General features: G+C 37.2%; 1 protein-coding gene across 1 annotated transcript in view; it reads left to right on the top strand.

Annotated features, from left to right (window-relative positions):
* The window catches only part of DIAPH2 (diaphanous related formin 2), a 964,220-nt gene that overhangs the window by 256,302 nt on the left and 687,724 nt on the right, over positions 1–20,194 (top strand). The window contains exons 7-8 of the mRNA XM_061136610.1: positions 18,982–19,056; positions 19,137–19,206. Coding sequence (XP_060992593.1) covers positions 18,982–19,056; positions 19,137–19,206 — 145 coding nt within the window. The remainder of the gene's footprint in view (positions 1–18,981; positions 19,057–19,136; positions 19,207–20,194) is intronic.

The following is a 20,194-nucleotide window of genomic DNA, read 5'->3' as shown; positions in this document are numbered from 1 at the left end:
TGGCAAAATACTTTAAATGTAAATGGTATGGGATATTGCCCTGGGGATATCCTCTGACTTTATGACATGTTTTGTACCTTGGGAAAAAAAAAAAAATTCTCTCTGTCAGTTTAATTTGTCATGTACTTTCTCCCAGAAATAGGATGCAGGATATGCTACACTGAGCTATTTCTATATGAGCTTTTAATTAATTTTGGTTTCTGCTATTATTTTTGTATTGTTTATAAATTATAATACTGATTTTACATGTTGGAACCATGTGTCTTAATTTGCTCATGACAATAGTTTGATGAAAATATTCACCTTTTTGCATTTCTCAAGTCTTTCAAATAATCTTGGAAAATTAGAGTAATAAAAGTAGGGACAGCTATAGAAGAGTTAATTTTGAGGGCCAAAGGCAAATTATACATGCATAATGATTTTTCAGATGTGTGGTTGGAAATTTTTGAAACATATTGATAGGAGAGATGCTAGATAAATATGAATTATCAAATAGTACTGTGGAGATTAGAAGCACCATGCTGAACACATACTGTGGTGCTTAGGTAAGCATGATTCTGGACTTAGAACACTCATCCATCTATTCAAGGATTTGGTTATGAACCCTGTGTGTATGATTTAGGCTCATCTTTGATACCCCTGTTCATCATATTTCCCATTCTCATTTGGCATATATCTTGCATAGTTTTTGTGTTTCCATTGTCAGTACTCTAATCCAGGCCTCATTCCATTTGCAGACAGGAATTGGCAGAGGAACTGATATATCCAGCAAAATAAGAGTTCATTGGGTTTGTTAAAAGTTTAGTATAGCCAGAGTGAGCAAGGCAAAGCACAGAGGGTTAGAGAAGTTAAGGAAGTTAGCAGGAAATGTAGAGGAGGAAAATGTTTTACTCGACCCTCTCAGGGTCTCTGGCTGGGTCTGCAAATTAACATAATAAAAATTAACAGGAGAAAAGAATACAAATTTTACCGATTTTTTGTTTTTTGGTACATAAACATTGGAGACTTCACAAGAGAATGAAGACCCAAAGAGCTGAAAAAACCAGAACCCTTTATACCTTTTAGACAAAGAAGCAACGAATTTGTGAAAAATTGACAAGACAAAGGGATTTGGGCTAGGGGTAGTACATGATGAAGAAGTAACTCGGAAGCTAAGGGTTAGTTTAACAAAGTTTGTATATATATAGCCTTCTGTGTCCTCAATTCCCTGTGTCAGATGATACAAATGCCTTCCCTCCTAGTGTTACAGGCAGGATTCCACCTTTCACATGGAAGATTCATCTCCTGCTTTCAGGGAAGAAGAGGGATGGGCTGGGGAAGAATGAGGTCAGAGTGACTTTCTTGCTTTGGCCCTTTTTGTAGTCCTTCAGCTTAAGATATTGAATATACTAGAGTGCCATATTTTTGGGTATTGTGTTCTGAACTCTATCAGAAGCAATCGAAAGATGATTGACCACTTCATGCTAAGTAAGGAAGCAAGAAAGGCTAACTAAGAACTTTTATTCCTAAACTAAAGTTGAATAAACTAAAGTTTTATTGACTATGCCAAAGCCTTTGACTGCATGGATCACAATAAACTGGAAAATTCTGAAAGAGATGGGAATACCAGACCACCTGACCTGCCTCTTGAGAAACCTGTATGCAGGTCAGGAAGCAACAGTTAGAACTGGACATGGAACAACAGACTGGTTCCAAATATGAAAAGGCGTAGGTCAAGGCTGTATATTGTCACCCTGATTATTTAACTCATATGCAGAGTACATCATGAGAAATGTGGGGCTGGAAGAAGCACAGGCTGGAATCAAGATTGCCAGGAGAAATATCAATAACCTCAGATATGCAGATGACACCACCCTTATGGCAGAAAGTGAAGAACTAAAGAGTCTCTTGATGAAAGTGAAAGAGGAGAGTGAAAAAGTTGGCTTAAAGCTCAACATTCAGAAAGCGAAGATCATGGCATCCAGTCCCATCACTTCATGGCAAATAGATGGGGAAATAGTGAAACAGAGAAGGCAATGGCACCCCACTCCAGTACTCTTGCCTGGAAAATCCCATGGATGGAGGGGCCTGGTAGGCTGTAGTCCATGGGGTCGCTGAGTTGGATACGACTGAGCAACTTCACTTTCACTTTTCACTTTCATGCAATGGAGAAGGAAATGGCAACCCACTCCAGTGTTCTTGCCTGGAGAATCCCAGGGATGGGGGAGCATGGTGGGCTGCCAGCTATGGGGTCGCACAGAGTCAGACACGACTGAAGCGACTTAGCAGTAGCAGTAGTGGAAACAGTTGCTGACTTTATTTTTCTGGGCTCCAAAATCACTGCAGATGGTGATTGCAGCCATGACACTTAAAGACGCTTACTCCTTGGAGGAAAAGTTATAACCAACTTAGACAGCATATTAAAAAGCAGAGACATTACTTTGTCAACAAAGGTCTGTGTAGTCAAGGCTATGTTTTTTCCATTAGTCATGTATGGATGTGAGAATAGGACTATAAAGAAAGCTGAGCACCAAAGAATTGATGCTTTTGAACTATGGTGTTGGAGAAAACTCTTGAGAGTCCCTTGAACTGCAAGGTGATCCAACCAGTCCATCCTAAAGGAGATCAGTCCTGGGTGTTCATTGCAGGGACTGATGTTGAGGCTGAAACTCCAATACTTTGGCCATCTGATGCAAAGAGGTGACTCGTTTGAAAAGACCCTGATGCTGGGAAAGATTGAGGGCAGGAGGAGAAGGGGATGACAGAGGAAGAGATGGTTGGATGGCATCACTGACTCAATGGACATGGGTTTGGGTGAACTCCTGGAGTTGGTGATGGACAGGGAGGCCTGGCGTGCCGCAGTCCATGGGATCGCAAAGAGTCGGATACGACTGAGCGACTGAACTGATCTGAACTGAAAGTTGAATGGCTCCATTTTTCCACATGTTTCCTAATATTTGTATTTTTGTGTCAAGCCAGATGTCAGTTAACAGTTGGTACATTTACTGTATGTCATAGGTATGTCTACAAACTATAGTTATGAATTGCAACATGAGAAGGCTCTGCATCTATGCTGAGCAAGTAACTATTTTATTTATTGGTATACGGGAAGTAGAAGGAAAGTATATGTTTGAACATCTCCAATGTGTTTATTACCTAAAGTTTCTCTTGCTTCTTGATTCCATAGTAAATTTAAAAGCAAACTAAAAACACTTCACTGGTATTGCATTCATGTATAAATATACACATTGACCGTATTTAGATAAATTTTTAACTTGTGTCTGATATTCCTTCATGAAAGGAAAATAACCCAAAATCTCATAATCACTAATTGATGATATATATGGTAATTGTTGATAATATAGTTAAATGGGAGGTATGTAATGACTGAGGATTGATTGATTCCAATAGTAGTTTTGCTATTAACAACCATCATGATCTAAGACAAGTCAATAAAATTGTTTATTTTCTTCATCTGTAAAATGAAGGAGCCAATATGGAATAACTTAGTTTAACTTCACAGTCAATAAAACTACTCTTATTAGTTCATGTTCTTTCATGGAAGGTTGTTCATAAATGAAGATAAAACCATGTTAAAGTTTTTGGTGTTTGTTGTGGGTTTTGATTGTTCTAATTGAAAAGCAAGTCTTCGTATTTTTGAAGGAAGTCAAAGTTACTTCAGCAATTAAAGCATTATGCTTTCTTTAAAAAGCCTTCATAGGTTTTAAAAGACATCAAATATGTAACTTTTAGGAGTAGCTATGTTTCTAGATTTTTCTGAAAATGAGTGCAAGCCAGATTGAATATAGTAGGAAGTTAATTTTTTTTTTTGTTACTTAGGAACTTTATACTGCATTGTAATCCTATAAAGGTTTTATCTGCATGCCATGTACAGTTTATTATTATTTTTTGTTGTCATTGATTTAGTTCATTTATATCACAGTGGAAGAGAAAAATATTGAGCTTTTCAGGTTTAATTTCTGTTAGATAGGGTTTAAGAATTATCAAGGTGTTTAATGTGGGGTTATTAAGGATTTTAACTGTTCATTGTTGAATGATTATGCTTTGAAAAAATTTATTAAAATTGGAGGTATTAAGATATTTAAACTATTTTGAGAGTGCATGTATGTGCATACAGATACATAATTTCCATAGTATTTTTCTCAGTTTTGGAGGAAAGATTTTAAAATATTACATGAAGATAAACTAGAAAAGACCAGAAAATTAACATTAGAGATCATATTCTGAGACAATAAAACATTTGAACTTGCTAAGAATTTTTTTATATCTGCCATGAGGACCCAAAGAAATGATTCTTTGTGGTTTGATTGTGGATTCTGTGTGGTTTGATTGCAGATTCCTTGATTGTTTGTTGTTGTTCAGTCACCAAGTTGTGTCTTTGGAGTCAAATACTTCTTGTATTACTCTCGACTCTTGTTACTAACTGTTTATTGTTGTTCAGTCGCTCAGTCATGTCCAACTCTTTGCGAACCCATGGACTGCAGCATGCCAGGCTTCCCTCTCCTTCGCTGTATCCCAGAGCTTGCTCAAACTCATGTCCATTGGGTTGGAGATGCCATCCAACTGTCTTGTCTTCTGTTGACCCTTTCTCCTCCTGCCTTCAATCTTTCCCAACATCAGGGTCTTTTCTGATGAGTCAGCTCTTCACATCAAGTGGCCAAAGTATTGGAGCTTCAGCTTCAGTCCTTCCATTGAATATTCAGGATTGATTTCCTTTAGGATTGACTGGTTTGATCTACTTGCACTCCAAGGGAGTTACCCTGTACTAAAAGTATTCAGGAACATTAAATTTCTTTGATCTTTGTCTACAGAGCTATCACACTCTATAATGAGTATTTAATTATGTAGGTGAGAAGGACAGTTGCCTTTCTGTTGTTCAGTCATCAAATGGCAATTATCTTTTAATTCTCCTTATCCCTGTTACCATGAAAGAATTTTCATTGACCTTCTCTCTTGCCCACCAGAACCATTCAGTATAACATGCAGATTGGTGTAGGGAAAATGGAAATGTGTGCTAGTGTGTGCTATTCCTTTCTGTTTTCCTCCTTGCATTCAAAGAACTTCTTACCTTATTCATAGCAGATAAACTTGATGTCAGCTCTCTTTCATTTCCAGGGTTTATAGATTAGGAATATGATTTCCTTTAGTAAGTTCATTTTAACAAAATTCCATTATTAAAAGAAATTGGATGTCCTGAGGAGTGTGTGATAAACTTTTAACCACATTACTTAGCTTAGGAAAATAAACCAATACATTTTTCTTATGGAAGTTAACATTTTAAGTTTGACTGGTTACATCACTAAGAAGATGACTTTAGTTAAGTGTTTTGTAATTGTCCTGACATAGTTATACTCACAAAAAAACATATGAAGCATATTTAAAATATGACCAGCTTATGCTTGAATATTTGGAATGATCTTCTTCCCTGCTTCCCCTCTACTTCCTATAAATTTTAGATTCTATTTTTAATTTCATTCACATTTTTTGTACATTTTGTTTTCATTGCTACTGTGGGCTAAGGCCATCTCTTATATTTTTCTAGCAATATTTTTAATGGAGAGGGGATAAAAATATTCTTTATTCTGTAAACTGTTAGGCATTTTAAAAGATTTGGACTTAAGTCATTATGACTGTCTCCAAAATATTTTGAGAGCTTAGGAAAGTGATTTTAATCAATAAGAATCTTTTATCCTTTGAAGGAGAATTTTGCTTAAGCTATTGCCTTTACGAGCTTTTTGTATGTAAGGTGTTTACAATTTGTTGTAAATATTTAAGAGAAATTTGGTTTTATTTAGTAAAGAAAGAAAGAAAGTTAGCTGCACAGTCATGTCCAACTCTTTGTGATCCCATGGACTGTAGCCCGCCAGGCTCCTCTGTCCCTGAAATTCTCCAGGCAGGAGTACTGGAGTGGGTTGCCATTTCCTTCTCCAGGGTAATTCCTGACCAAAGAACAATTAAAAAGCACACACATTTCCTCCTTTGTGAGGAATTCTTAAAAGAAAAATTTGTGAGTAGCCTGAAACAAAGCAGGATTTTTCCAGTGAAACCTGATGGAGATAATAAATGAGCCAGGTAAAACCTTCTTAAAGCAAAAACCAGAGGATATAGGGAGAGATGGATTGTCTTCTTTGGTATTTTCTAAGGAAATTATCCAACCAGTCCATCCTAAAGGAGATCAGTCCTGGGTGTTCATTTGAAGGACTGATGCTGAAGCTCAAACTCCAGTACTTTGGCTACCTCATGCGAAGAGTTGACTCATTGGAAAAGACCCTGATGCTGGGAGGGATTGGGGGCAGGAGGAGAATGGGATGGCAGAAGATGAGATGGCTGGATGGCATCACCAACTTGATGGACATGTGTTTGAGTAAACTCTGGGAGTTGGTGATGGACAGGGAGGCCTTGCATGCTGCAATTCATGGGGTTGCAAAGAGTCGGACACGACTGAGCAACTGAACTGAACTGAACTGAAGGAAATTGTAATCTGTTTCAGTATTGAATTCAAAAAGACTGAGAGGCAGAGCTGGAAAATTGAAATATTCAACCGTTTTATGAATCAGGTGAAATAAGTGGTCAGTGAATGTCATGCTTCAAAAGAACATGCACAGATATCTGGAAATGGCAGTATTATAATAGATATTTTAAATTGGTCAGAAAAAGTTCATGCACTAATCTACCATGATGAATAGTTTTGAAGGACATTGAAATGCTGAAGGGTACTGTGTTTGCTTTCATGTAGATAAACCTGAGTGGATGTAAGTTTTTCTTTAATATAAGACCAGGGCAGTCATAGCATATACAAATCCATGTTGTTTTTGTTGTTAACATTTATTTTTTCATGGTTGTATGCTATTGATAGTAGAATTATCTATGATGTTGATTTAGCTGAACAAATTATAGTTTAAAAATGCTGAAAAGTGTAAGGTTTCCTTGGCCAGTCTTTAGAGATATTGATCTGTGGATTGAAGGTGTGATACTGCTTGCATTAGGTTGTACATTGGTTTTAATCACCCCAGGACCTTTTCTATCCATGGGGACCTATAACTAAGGTTTGGCTTTAATTTCATTAAAAAATATTACATTGGCAACATCCGTGTTAAAATAAGATGTTTCCCTGGTGTTAAAATATGTAAACACTATTGCAATAATTTTTGAAGTCTACTCAATGCTTTGAATTTGTTGTTTTATGTCTTAAATTTTGCCAACTTTCTTAACTCCACGAAGAATCTCTGAACTATCATTCATTTTATTTGATCTTCTTGTGATTTGGGTTGTAGTATGAGATTACACATAGGAATAGAACACCATTAGAGGGAAATAAAATCCTTTGTACAGAACACATAACCCTCTATACTAGCCTTTAGCAGTGTACAAACAATGGTAAAGCGATGACATGACTAATATTGGACTCCTGCACATGAGACTCATTGCCTTTACTGCTTATGGGACTCAGGATCAGTTCAGTTCAGTTCAGTCGCTCAGTCATGTCTGACTCTTCGTGACCCCATGGAATGCAGTGCACCAGGCCTCCCTGTCCATCACCAACTCACGGATTCCACCCAAACCCATGTCCATTGAGTCGGTGATGCCATCCAGCCATCTCATCCTCTGTCGTCCCCTTCTTCACCCGCCTTCAATCTTTCCCAGCATCAGGGTCTTTTCCAATGAGTCAGTACTTCACATCAGGTGGCCAAAGTATTGGAGTTACAGCTTTAGGATCAGTCCTTCAATGAATACTAAAGGCTGATTTCCTTTAGGATGGACTGGTTGGATCTCCTTGCTGTCCAAGGGACTCTCAAGAGTCTTCTCTAACACCACAGTTCAAAAGCATCAATTCTTCGGCGCTCAGCTTTCTTTATAGTCCAACTCTCACATCCATACATGACTACTGGAAAAACCATGGCCTTGACTAGAGGGACCTTTATTGGCAAAGTAATGTCTCTGCTTTTTAATATGCTGTCTAGGTTGGTCATAACTTTTCTTTCAAGGAGTAAGCATCTTTTAATTTCATGGCTGCAGTCACCATCTGCGGTGATTTTGGAGCCCCCCCAAAATAAAGTCTGTCACTGTTTCCACTGTTTCCCCATCTGTTTGCCATGAAGTGATGGGACCAGATGCCATGATATTTAAGGTTGAGCTTTAAACCAGCTTTTTCACTCTCCTCTTTCACTTTCATCAAGAGGCTCTTTAGTTGTTTGCTTTCTGCCATAATGGTGGTGTCATCTGCATATCTGAGGTTATTGATATTTATCCCGGCAATCTTGATTCCAGCTTGTGCTTCATCCAGCCTGGTGTTTCTCATGATGTACTCTGCATATAAGTTAAATAAGCAGGGTGACAATATACAGCTTTGAAGTATTCCTTTCTCAATTGGAACCAGTCTGTTGTTCCATGTCCAGTTCTAACTGTTGCTTCCTCACCTGCATACAGATTTCTCAAGAGCAGGTCAGGTGATCTGGTATTACCATCTCTTTCAGAATTTTCCACAGTTTGTGGTGATCTACACAGTCAAAGGCTTTGGCATAGTCAATAAATCAGAAATAGATGTTTTTCTGGAACTCTCTTGCTTTTTCGATAATCCAACAGATGTTGGCTATTTGACCTCTGGTTCCTCTGCCTTTTCTAAATTCAACTTGAACATCTGGAGGTTTATGGTTCACATACTGTTAAAACCTGGCTTGGAGAATTTTGAGCGTTACTTTACTAGCATGTGAGATGAGTGCAATTGTGTGGTAGTTTGAGCATTCTTTGCCGTTACCTTTCTTTGGGATTGGAGTGAAAACTGACCTTTTCCAGTTCTGTGGCCACTACTGAGTTTTCCAAGTCAGTCACTGCTGACTCAGGAAAGAACTTTCTAATTTTAGCTTTAACCCTTTTGAAACAAAGACGTGAATCCAGACAGTCTAATCGTAAATGTGCATGTAGTCACCTCTTCCTATATGTCTATTTTACATATAAATACTGAACTCATCCATCCACTGTCTGATTTTAAGTTATATTTTCGTGAACTATAATTAAATAATTCAGGGTCCAAATATCCAACGTATGGATAAAAGAGGGTAAAGTTTTTGGCAACTCTGAAGGAATAGAATTTCATTCCCTCATAAAATAGGCACATTTATAGAGTTTTTTTTCACTTTTTTTGCCCTGGAGAGTCAGAGAGGGGAGAATCTTGCTTTCTCATGGGCATAGAGTTCAATGAATCCTCTGATACTTTCATTACAGGTAAGATTTTTTTTTTTTATTTTGATCATGCCAATGAGTGTAAGTGGGCCCTTTAGAAATAATGACTTCAGAAGTTCTGGAAGCATGGGGCAGATTTTTGTTTTAGAACCTTAATGTATTTTGATATCTTTCTGCCAGAATTATGCATGGACTATACATATACTTTTGTCTCCACATCTTCCCTTTCCCCACCATTGTGACTTCTATGTCTATTTCAGTGTGTATTGGCCAGCACTAAATATAGTAATGAATATACACAAAGTTGAATAACAGCAAGTTAAAGAAAGCAAGTGATGTGATTTGAGTACCAAATATCAAGTTATGAAATCTTTTTTAAAAAATCAATCTGTAGAAGTCTAGTATCTATTTTTTTAAATTTTTATTTATTTATTTTGGGCACACCATGTGTCATGTAGGCTATTATTTCCCTGACCAGGGATTGAATCCATGCCCCCTACTTTAGAAGTGCAGTCTTAACCACTTGACTGCCAGGAGTCCCTCTAGTATCTTTTTAGAGTCTTCTGCATGTTTCATATACTTAAAATACTTTTCAATAAATGAGGAAATGTTATTAAGTGTTAATAATTTTTAAGAAGAATCTTTATGCCTAAAATTCATACTGTATTTTGGATAAGGAGATTTAGGGAGTGCTAAATTTTTTATTTTTAACATTTTTAGAAATATCTTAATACAGGCTTCACTGTGCATGATTTCATTTCATAGTAACAAAGGCCTTAGAGGTATATGTACTATTCTCATCCCTATTTTGTAGCAAAGGAAACAAGCTTAGAGGTTTTAAGTAATTGAAAATAACGCAGCTAGAATATGATAAAGATGGGATTGGAACCTAGATCTGTCTTCTTCTAAAGCTTATGTATTTAACCATGTCACTCTGTGGTCTCACAGAGATATCCCATTGATGAATGGAGAGTTATATTTCCGACCTTTGTGTAAACATGGGAAAAGATCTCTAATTTGTAACTTCTTGAGCAATGTCAGGGTGTTGGACTGCCTTATAGATATAGCCATACCTTTTATGTCTAAGGTCAGAAAATACTGTCTCATTGTGGGTCAGTCCTCTTCCTCCCTGGAAAATCTTCCTGGCTTCTTTTTCAGTGTTCAGATCTTATCTTGGACTCTTGCTCACACATATATTAACTGTCCTCAATGATCTTTCTATTTTTTTGTTTGTTTGTTTGTTTGGGTTGTTCATTTGTTCTTCCTGGTCTGCTGTTAAGTGATGATTACAAATATCATGGTGGATATGTTGCATGTCAAGACAACCCTAACTTAGGTAACTTGGTGAAGTAAAATCACCAATATGTTTTTCAAAAATTATTTATTTATTCGGCTGCACCATGCCTTAGTTGTGGGAAGTGGGATCGTTAGTTGCAGCATGTGGGATCTAATTCCCTGACTAGGGACTGAACCCAGGACCCCTGAACCCAGGCGCCCTGTGCTGTGGAGTTTTGACTACTGGACCAACAGAGAAGTCCCCAAATCATCAACATCTTAATACCAAGAAATGAGATTATGGGCTATAGCCCATCTTAACAATAACAACAACAAAACCCCAAAAACTCTATACTACATCTAACTCTGTTCTTTCCAATAAGCTGCTGCATAAATCTTGATTGCAAGTTTTAGTTGGAGTTTCCAAATATTTTTCTTCAGGAGTATTTCATGGATAAGAAGCTTAGGACTTTGAATGACAAGAAAAATGTGAATTGTAAACTACCCATTACACCTAAATGAATGAAGTAAGCGGTTAAATAATGGAAAATATGTAATTCTTTGTCTAGACATAGATATGTAGGTTTAAGCTCAATGCAATTCTGGAAGAACTACAAATTCTTCAGTGAGTTCTTGCTGGAGCCATTAGCCAGGTGTTATAGATAACCATGTACTGGTTCTGTTAGTAATTTCTAATGGTGTGATTGAAATAAACATGGGCTTTGGAATCAGACCTAGGTGTGTGGGTGTGAGTACTTGAACTGATATTTAACCTGTGGAATGATGTTTTGCAAGTTACTTAACTAATTTTCTTCTCAGTTTCTTTATGTGAAAACATTTTCAGGATTAAAGTCAAAACGGTTGACAATGTGAAGTGTTTGAAGGATTTAAAGCAGTTACGACTATTATACTTTTGGTGCTAGTGGTAAAGAACCTGCCTGCCAGTGCAGAAGACAATAAGAGACATGGGTCAGGAAGATGCTCTGGAGGAGGGCATGACAACCCACTCCAGTATTCTTGCCTGGAGAACCTCATGGACAGAGGAGCCTGGTAGCAAAGGGCCAGACATGACTGAAGTGACTTAACCATGTACTCATGCACATGCACACTTTGCTGAAGGAATGCTAAATGGTATAGCCACTTTGAAAAGCAGTTTTAAAAGATTACCAGCACAATATTGTAAACCAATTATTTAATTAAAAATAAATAAATTAAAAAAAAGAAAAATCAAAAAAGCTTATCTTAAAACCTAACAATTCCTCCCCTAGTAATTTTCCCGAAGAGAAATGAAAATGCATGCTTACATAAATACATACATATGAATATTTGTAGCAGCTCTGTTCATAATCATCAAAACCTGGAAACAACCGAGTTCAGTTCAGTCACTCACTAGTGGCCAATTCTTTGTGAGTTGGCCATGGACTGCATGCAGCACGCTAGGCTTTCCTGTCCACCACCAATTCCTGGAACTTGCTCAAACTCATGTTTATCGAGTTGGTGATGCCATCCAACCATCTCATCCTCTGTCGTCCCCTTGTCCTACTGCTTCAATCTTTCCCAGCATGAGGGTCTTTTCAGCTCTTTGCATCAAGTGGCCAAAGTACTGGAGTTTCAGCTTCAACATCAGTCCTTCCAACAGACATTCAGGACTGATCGCCTTTAGGATGTACTGGTTGGATCTCCTTGCAGTCCAAGGGACTCTTAAGAGATGAAACTGGAGCCCATTATACAGAGTGAAGTAAGCCAGAAAGATAAACACCAATACAGTATACTAACATATATATGAAATTTAGAAAGATGGTAGCGATAACCCTATATGCAAAACAGAAAAAGAGACACAGAGGTACAGAACAGACTTTTTGACTCTGTGGGAGAAGGCGAGGATGGGATGTTTCGAGAGAACAGCATCAAAACATGTATATTATCTATAGTGAAACAGATCACCAGCACAGGTTGGATGCATGAGACAAGTGCTCGGACCTGGTGCACTGGGAAGACCCAGAGGGATCGGGTGGAGAGGGAGGTGGGAGGGGGGATCGGGATGGGTAATACATGTAAATCCATGGCTGATTCACATCAATGTATGACGAAAACCACTACAATATTGTAAAATAATTAGCCTCCAACTAATAAATGGAAAAAAAAAAGAGTCTTCTCCAACACCACAGTTCAAAAGCTTCAATTCTTCGTCACTCAGCTTTCTTTACAGTCCAACTCTCACATCTATACCTGACTACTGGAACAACCATAGCCTTGACTAGACGGACCTTTGTTGGCAAAGTAGTGTGTCTGCTTTTTATTATGCTGTCTAGGTTGGTCATAACTTTTCTTCCAAGGAGTAAGCGTCTTTTAATTTCATGGCTGCAATCACCATTTGCAGTGATTTTGGTGCCCCCAAAAATAAAGTCTGCCACTGTTTCCACTGTGTCTCCATCTATTTGCCATGAAGTAATGGGACCAGATGCCATGATCTTTGTTTTTGAATGTTGAGCTTTTAAGCCAACTTTTTCACTCTTCTCTTTCACTTTCATCAAGAGGCTCTTTAGTTCTTCTTCACTTTCTGCCATAAGTGTGGTGCCATCTGCATATCTGAGGTTATCGATATTTCTCCCGGCAATCTTGTTTCCAGCTTGTGCTTCATCCAGCCCAGTGTTTCTCATGATGTACTCTGCATATCAGTTAAATAAGCACAGTGACAATATACAGCCTTGATGTACTCCTTTTCCTATTTGGAACCAGACTGTTCCATGTCTAGTTCTAACTGTTGCTTCCTGAGCTGCATACAGGTTTCTCAAGAGGCAGGTCAGGTATTCCCATCTCTTGCAGAATTTTCCACAGTTTATTGTGATCCACATAGTCAAAGGTGTAATGACCTCCATACAGATTTCTCAGGAGGCAGGAAATTTATGCTTACATAGACACTTACATGTGAATGTTTATAGCAGCTTTGTTCATAATCATGAAAACCTGTAAACAACCCAGATATTCATCAATTGACGAATGGGAAAAAAAAAAAAAAAAAAAAACTTGTGTTATACCCATACAATAAAAAGGGAATGACTACTAGTACATGCAACAACATGGTTGAATATCATCTTTATGCTAAGTGAAAGAAACCACCAAAACCTGTATACAGTATGATTATGTTTTTAATTACACTTTGGAGAAAGCAAAACTATAGGGTCACAAACCAGATAAGTGGTTGCCACGTGGCTGGGAGTAAAGAAAAGTGACTGACCGTAAAGGGAAATGAGAGAATATTTCGGTGGGGTGGACGTGTTCCATGTCTTGTTTGTGTTAGAAGCTGCATGACCGTGTTTTGTCAATGATGAGCTTCACTGTATGTAAGTCATATCCCAATCAAAAGGGAAAAAACCTTGTGTTACAGAGTGATTATGGATAGTATACGAGATCATCTTCCTCTCCCCATTTTTTCTTCTGCTTGGTTCTTCATTATCCTCTGTTCTTTCTGTTTCTCTTATAAGTTTGGGGTCCATGATGAATTGCAATGTCTGATTTCAAGGCTGAGTATGATACTACAGAAAATTGATGTCTTTATCTGTAATCTGAGTCAGATTTTAAATAGAGTCATGAACTGTGTTTTCATACTTGTAGATATTTCAGTTAGTACCGAATAACTCAGTGATGGAATTTGCCTACTCTGTGAAATACACCAAATAAATCGGGACTTCCCTGGCGATTCAGTGGTTATGACTCTACACTTCCACTGCAGGGTGCGTGGATTCAATCCCAGCTTATGATACTTAGATCCTACATGCCTGTTAGCCAAACAGCAACAACAAAAGCGTATATATATATATATATATATATATATATATATATGTATGTGTGTGTATATATATATACACAGACACAGGCACATATACACACACCAAATATACTTGCTTTTACTAGTTGCCTTATCTGTGTCCTGTGGCTGTGGAGGTGTACGGTATGGTGTGGAGGGTATTTAGAGCAGTCTTAAATTTTGAGCCTGAATCCTGATTATGACGGCTTCCTCTTCTTCTCAGAAAACACTGTTTTATGTCAGACGTTCTCAAAACTTGAGCAAACATCAGAATCACCTGGAGTAGTTAAAAGAGACATTTTTGGCTCCACCTATAGAATTGCTGAGTTAGTAGGTCTGGAGTGGGATCCAAGAATTTGTATTTCTAACAAATTCCCAGATGCTGTTGATGTTCCTGGTTTGGGGCACACACTTTGAAAACCATGGATTTATACTTACTCTGGTGTTGCAGAATCAGAATTCCTGCCTAAGTAGTTGCATGCTAAGTAACTTCAGTTGTGTCGTACTCTTTGCTGCGCTATGGACTGTAGCCTGCCAGGCTCCTCTGTCCATGGGATTCTCCAGGCAAGAATAGTGGAGTGGATTGCCATGGTCTCCTCCAGGGGATCTTCCTGACCCAGGGATCAAACCCTCATCTTTTAAATCTCCTGCATTGACAGGCGAGTTCTTTACCACTAGCGCCACCTGGGAAGGTGTGCCAACATAAAGTAGCCAACATTTTGTTTTTAAACCACTTCACCATTTCAGTGCCACATTTATATTGGATAAAACTTATATATTAAAGTGTGAGAGAAACACAGACAGTTAGTGTTTGGCTAGCAGCCACAAAGTATTTGATGCTTTAAAGAGAAATAGTGCTGGCAAGAGATGAAGCAAAAAATATGTATGTGAGGCTGCACTGTCTTCCTCTTCACCTCTTGAATGTCATCCTACTATATCATAGTTATTTTATCCCTCTAGCTACAGTCTCCTTTTGGACACCTTTTCTCTATAAAAGCTCTAAGGGCTCCTACCACGCCTCCTTTAATCATTGGCTTTCAGTCACTCAGTTCAATCAGTTCAGTTTAGTTAGGTCACTCAGTCGTGTCCGACTCTTTGTGACCCCATGGACTGCAGGTTGCCAGGCCTCCCTGTCCATCAGCAACTCCCAGAGCCTACTCAAACTCAAATGCATCGTGTCAGTGATGCCATCCAACCATCTCATCCTCTGTAGTCCCCTTCTCTTCCCGCCTTCAATCCTCCCCAGCTTCAGGGTCTTTTCCAATGAGTCAGTTCTTTCACATTAGGTGGCCAAAGTATTGGAGTAATAGCTTTAGCATCAGTCCTTCAAATGAATATTCAGAACTGATTTCCTGTAGGATTGACAGGTTGGATTTCCTTGCAGTCCAAAGGACTCTAAAGTCTTCTCCAACACCACAGTTCAAAAGCATCAGTTCTTTAGTGCTTAGCTTTCTTTATATTTCAACTCTCACATCCATACGTGACTACTGGAAAATCCACAGCTTTGACTAGATGGACCTTTCTTGGTAAAGTAATGTGTCTGCTTTTTAATATGCTGTGTAGGTTGGTCATAACTTTTCTTCCAAGGAGTAAGCATCTTTTAATTTCATGGTTGCAGTCACCATCTGCAGTGATTTTGGAGCCCCAAATAATAAAGTCTCTCAGTGTTTCCATTGTTTCCCTATTTGCCATGCAGCGATGGGACCAGATGCCATGATCTTAGCTTTCTGAATGTTAAGCTTTAAGCCAACTTTTTCACTCTCCTCTTTCACTTTCATCAAGAGGCTCTTTAGTTCTTCTTTGCTTTCTGTCATAGGGGTGGTGTCATCTGCATATCTGAGGTTATTGATATTCCTCCCAGCAATCTTGATTCCAGTTTGTGCTTCATTCAGCCTGGTATTTCGCGTGATGTACTCTGCATGTAAGTTAAATAAGCAGGGTGACAATATACTGCCTTGACATACTCCTTTCCCGATTTGGAACCAGTCTGTTGTTTTGTGTCCAGTTCTAACTGTTGCTTCTTGACCTGCATACAGATTTCTCAGCAGGCAGGTCAGGTGTTTTGGTGTTCCCATCTCTTTCAGAATTTTCCACAGTTTGTTGTGATCCACACAGTCAAAGGCTTTGGCGTACTGAATAATGCAAAAGTAGATGTTTTTCTAGAACTCTCTTGCTTTTTCGATAATCCAGCGGATGTTGTCAATTTGATCTCTGGTTCCTCTGCCTTTTCTAAATCCAGCTTTGAACATCTGGAAGTTCATGGTTCACGTACTGTTGAAACCTGGCTTGGAGAATTTTGAGGATTTCTTTTGGTAGTGTGTGAGATGAGTGCAATTGTGCAGTAGTTTGAGCATTTGTTGGCATTGCCTTTCTTTGGGATTGGAATGAAAACTGACCTTTTCCAGTCCTGTGTCCACTGCTGAGTTTTTCATATTTGCTGACATATTGAGTGCAGCACTTTCACAGCAGCATCTTTTAGGATTTGAAATAGCTCAACTGGAATTCCATCACCATTAGCCTTAGGTATTCTCAGTTAAGATTTTCCCCTGCCTAATTTGTAATAATCCTGACCTCTTCACAGTTAAGTTTTATGGTTGTGTCCAATTTTTTTTTCCAGACTGATAGTAATTTTCACTGAGTGAAACCAGAGTACCATCAACTGCACAATTTGCAGCAGTCTGGGGTTTGTGGGTGTCTGATTTCATGTGAACAGATAGAAATCGTCATCTTAAACACTTCTCTAGACCAAGAAAGAAATAATTCTAGTAATTTTAATAGCACTAGGTAGGAAAAGAAATGAGTAAAATTTAGAATCTTAAAAACAAATTTTAGATGTTAAGTTTAAGAAATCTTATATTATTTTTTCTTCATAAATGCCAAAGCAGATACTGAGGACTATATATATAAATTTAATCAGAAGTCTGATTATTTTAAGCTTGCGTTAGGGTATTCGCTGAAATGATATCTCCTGATTTCTCTCTGTGATAGATTATCATTATTTTATGCTTAGAGAGCTGGTGTCCTTTTCTCCTTCTACCAACACCTTACTGATTATCTAGAGTCTGAGAAAATAGCTCATTATACTGGTTGATTACATGCCTCAATTGAATAGTAGCTTGCTGCCAATTATCATTACAATGCCATATTGATTTTTTCTCATTTCCACTGCGGAAATTAAAGCAGAATTTGTTTAAAATGAGTTTCCATATATATTGTGGATGTGATTGGTTCTGAATGTTTGAACTATTTTTAAAATAGTTTTCTTCAGTGATCTGTTGTTTCTTAATGATGGTTTCATCTTTGTTGATAAGTTTTACCTTAGTTAGATATGAACTGTGATTTAAAGACTGTGGCATTGAACTATAGTCATTACTTAAATATATATATATAGATTTTCATTATTGCTTCAAAGGTTTCCTGCTGTATATTAATTTACATTTGAGAATTTCATGGGCAATATGATTCTGCTCATTCTTTTAACCATACAAATCAGTAAATTTAGTTAAATTTTAATTAGCAAATATTTAGTGTTGACTATATGTAATCTACTCTGCTAAGCATTATGGGAGACTCAAAGATGAATAAGATTATGTGACAGTCTTCAGAGAATTTTTAATCCAGAGAGGTGGGTAAGACACTTGTGATACAATCATAATGTCGTTCCGTAAGAGATACAGAAACAACGGGCATTCAAGGGGAAATAACACATTTGAATGTAGTACTTACAGGGAAAAACATTAATGGAGGAGTTGCCAGTCAGTTTGAGCCTTGGAGAGATGGAGTTAGAGTTACCTTCTGGAAAGAAAGAATGAAAAATGAGGTCAAGCAGGGAAGACTGCAGGAAACAGAATATGTCTGATTTTATTGGAACATGTTGTCTAAGGCTTGAGGCTTGAAAGGTAGGTTTAGGTTTGATCAGAATCAGGAGTTGCAATTTGTTAGGTACTCCAGAGAAGATTTTTGACGGAAGACTGCCCTTATTCCCTCTACTGGGAAAGTTCTTACTCTTTTCAAAGCTCTGCTCCAATATCACTTTATCAAAGAATGTTCCCCTGACTACACATAAAAAAAAAGTAATAATACTGGGTCACTCATTCCATTTCCCAAGGTTTTTTTCTATTCATAGTACCAAAGCAGTGATATTTTATTAAATAGTTGTTTATTTATCCTTTGTCTTCTTTTTTCTAGATGATAAGCTACATGAACATAGGGGCTTAGTTTGTTGCCAGTTATCTCTGTCGCATAGAACATGCCTGGTAGTTAGTGGGAACTCAAATAAATATATTTTGAATGAATGATCAGAATAAATGCAAAGATGAAAAAGTTGGGGATCAGGAATTTATGCCAGTATTTCAAGTTTGAGGGATTCAAAGGATAGTGGTGTTATTAACAGAATATGGAAGAGTGGAAGAGGAGTTGATAAAGGGAAACAGAGACAAAGCAGAAAATAAATTTGGGTTATTGTTTAATGCTGGTGAAACAACCAAGGTAGTGCTGTGGAATGGGCAATCTAAAATGTGTGAAAAGTGTGGGATTGCGATAAAAGATCTCTTCAGTCATTCTCATAGGGTCAATACTCAAAGTAATTGGAGTAGAAAAAAAGAATAACAAACAGCATGAGGACTGGATTAGCAGATTTGAAAATCAAAAATTTAATTTGAGGTATTTAATGTTTTAATTATATAAACTTATTTATACTTTGTTTGTTTGTTTAATAGCTGGGTTAACAACTTTGGACATGAAGGTCTTGGACTCTTGTTGGATGTGCTGGAAAAGCTTCTGGACAAGAAACAGTAAGAATAAACAAGAAAAAAAAAATTCACCACAGGGGAGATTTTTAAGCAAAATATAATTTTTTTTTTCTTTTATTCAGGCAAGAAAATATTGACAAGAAGAATCAGTATAAACTTATTCAGTGCCTCAAAGCGTTTATGAACAATAAGGCAAGTAGTATTTATTTCTGCCTTTGTTACAAAAGATGAGAACTTTCCCAACAGAGTGTATGAAACAGGCAAAATCCTGGGTGCTTACTCAGTTTTCAAAAGGGTCTTTATAATGCAAATCATCATGAGCTTCATTTAAATATTATTTAAAATATACTTTGCTTCTCAAAATATTTAATGACAGGTTTTTGCAATCATGCAGACATCAAGTCTTGTTCCCAAATCAGATAATACTGTGTTTTGTTTTGTTTTTTTGTAATAGTAGTCAGAAAATTTAAATTTGATGGATTGGATACCATTTCCTTACAGAGAGTTTATCTTCCATTATAAAGGACAATTCAAAACTATGGTTTGATTTTTTTTTTTTTTTGCTAGAAACAGTATAAGGTTAAGATTTTTATTTCTTTTTTTGTTCAATTAATGTCAGTGAGTTAACATCCATAAAAGACTTTTCTGGCAGATAGCAGAAGATTTTTGTATATGTGTGGTACCAGTTGCATTATTATTAAGGATTTATCTTCTAAAAGTAGTCTTTTCTCAGGTTATGAAGTTATTGTCATTTTTTTCTATAAACTAGAATGAAGAATGAACTCTTATGTATGATTTATGCCATATTCCTATAGGTAAAATACCATTGACATTTATTAATTAAAAAATCCCTTTAGATGGTGTTCTTATGATCTCAAAATATTTAAGAAAAATAAATAAGTATGACAATGACCTAAATCTTGCAAGATGTGAAATATAGCTATTTTTAAATAATAACCAATGCAGTAAGAGTATCTACATAAGTAGTCTGAAATATTTTTTTTTTTTAAGTGTATGGGATTATGCATGATTATGTATGTGTATATTATACACACATATATCAACAAAGAATTTTTTGAGCATTTTTGAGCATTTTTTGAGCATCTGATGGATGCTTGCCAATTGACATGAGTCTCATGTATAGAATATACCAATTGTGCAGTTCTTGGAAGTTTCTTCT

The sequence above is a fragment of the Dama dama genome, chromosome X (assembly GCF_033118175.1).
Source record: "Dama dama isolate Ldn47 chromosome X, ASM3311817v1, whole genome shotgun sequence".
Classification (NCBI taxonomy): domain Eukaryota; kingdom Metazoa; phylum Chordata; class Mammalia; order Artiodactyla; family Cervidae; genus Dama; species Dama dama.
Note: the sequence above shows the minus strand (reverse complement) of the source record. Positions and strands in the feature narration are given on the sequence as shown.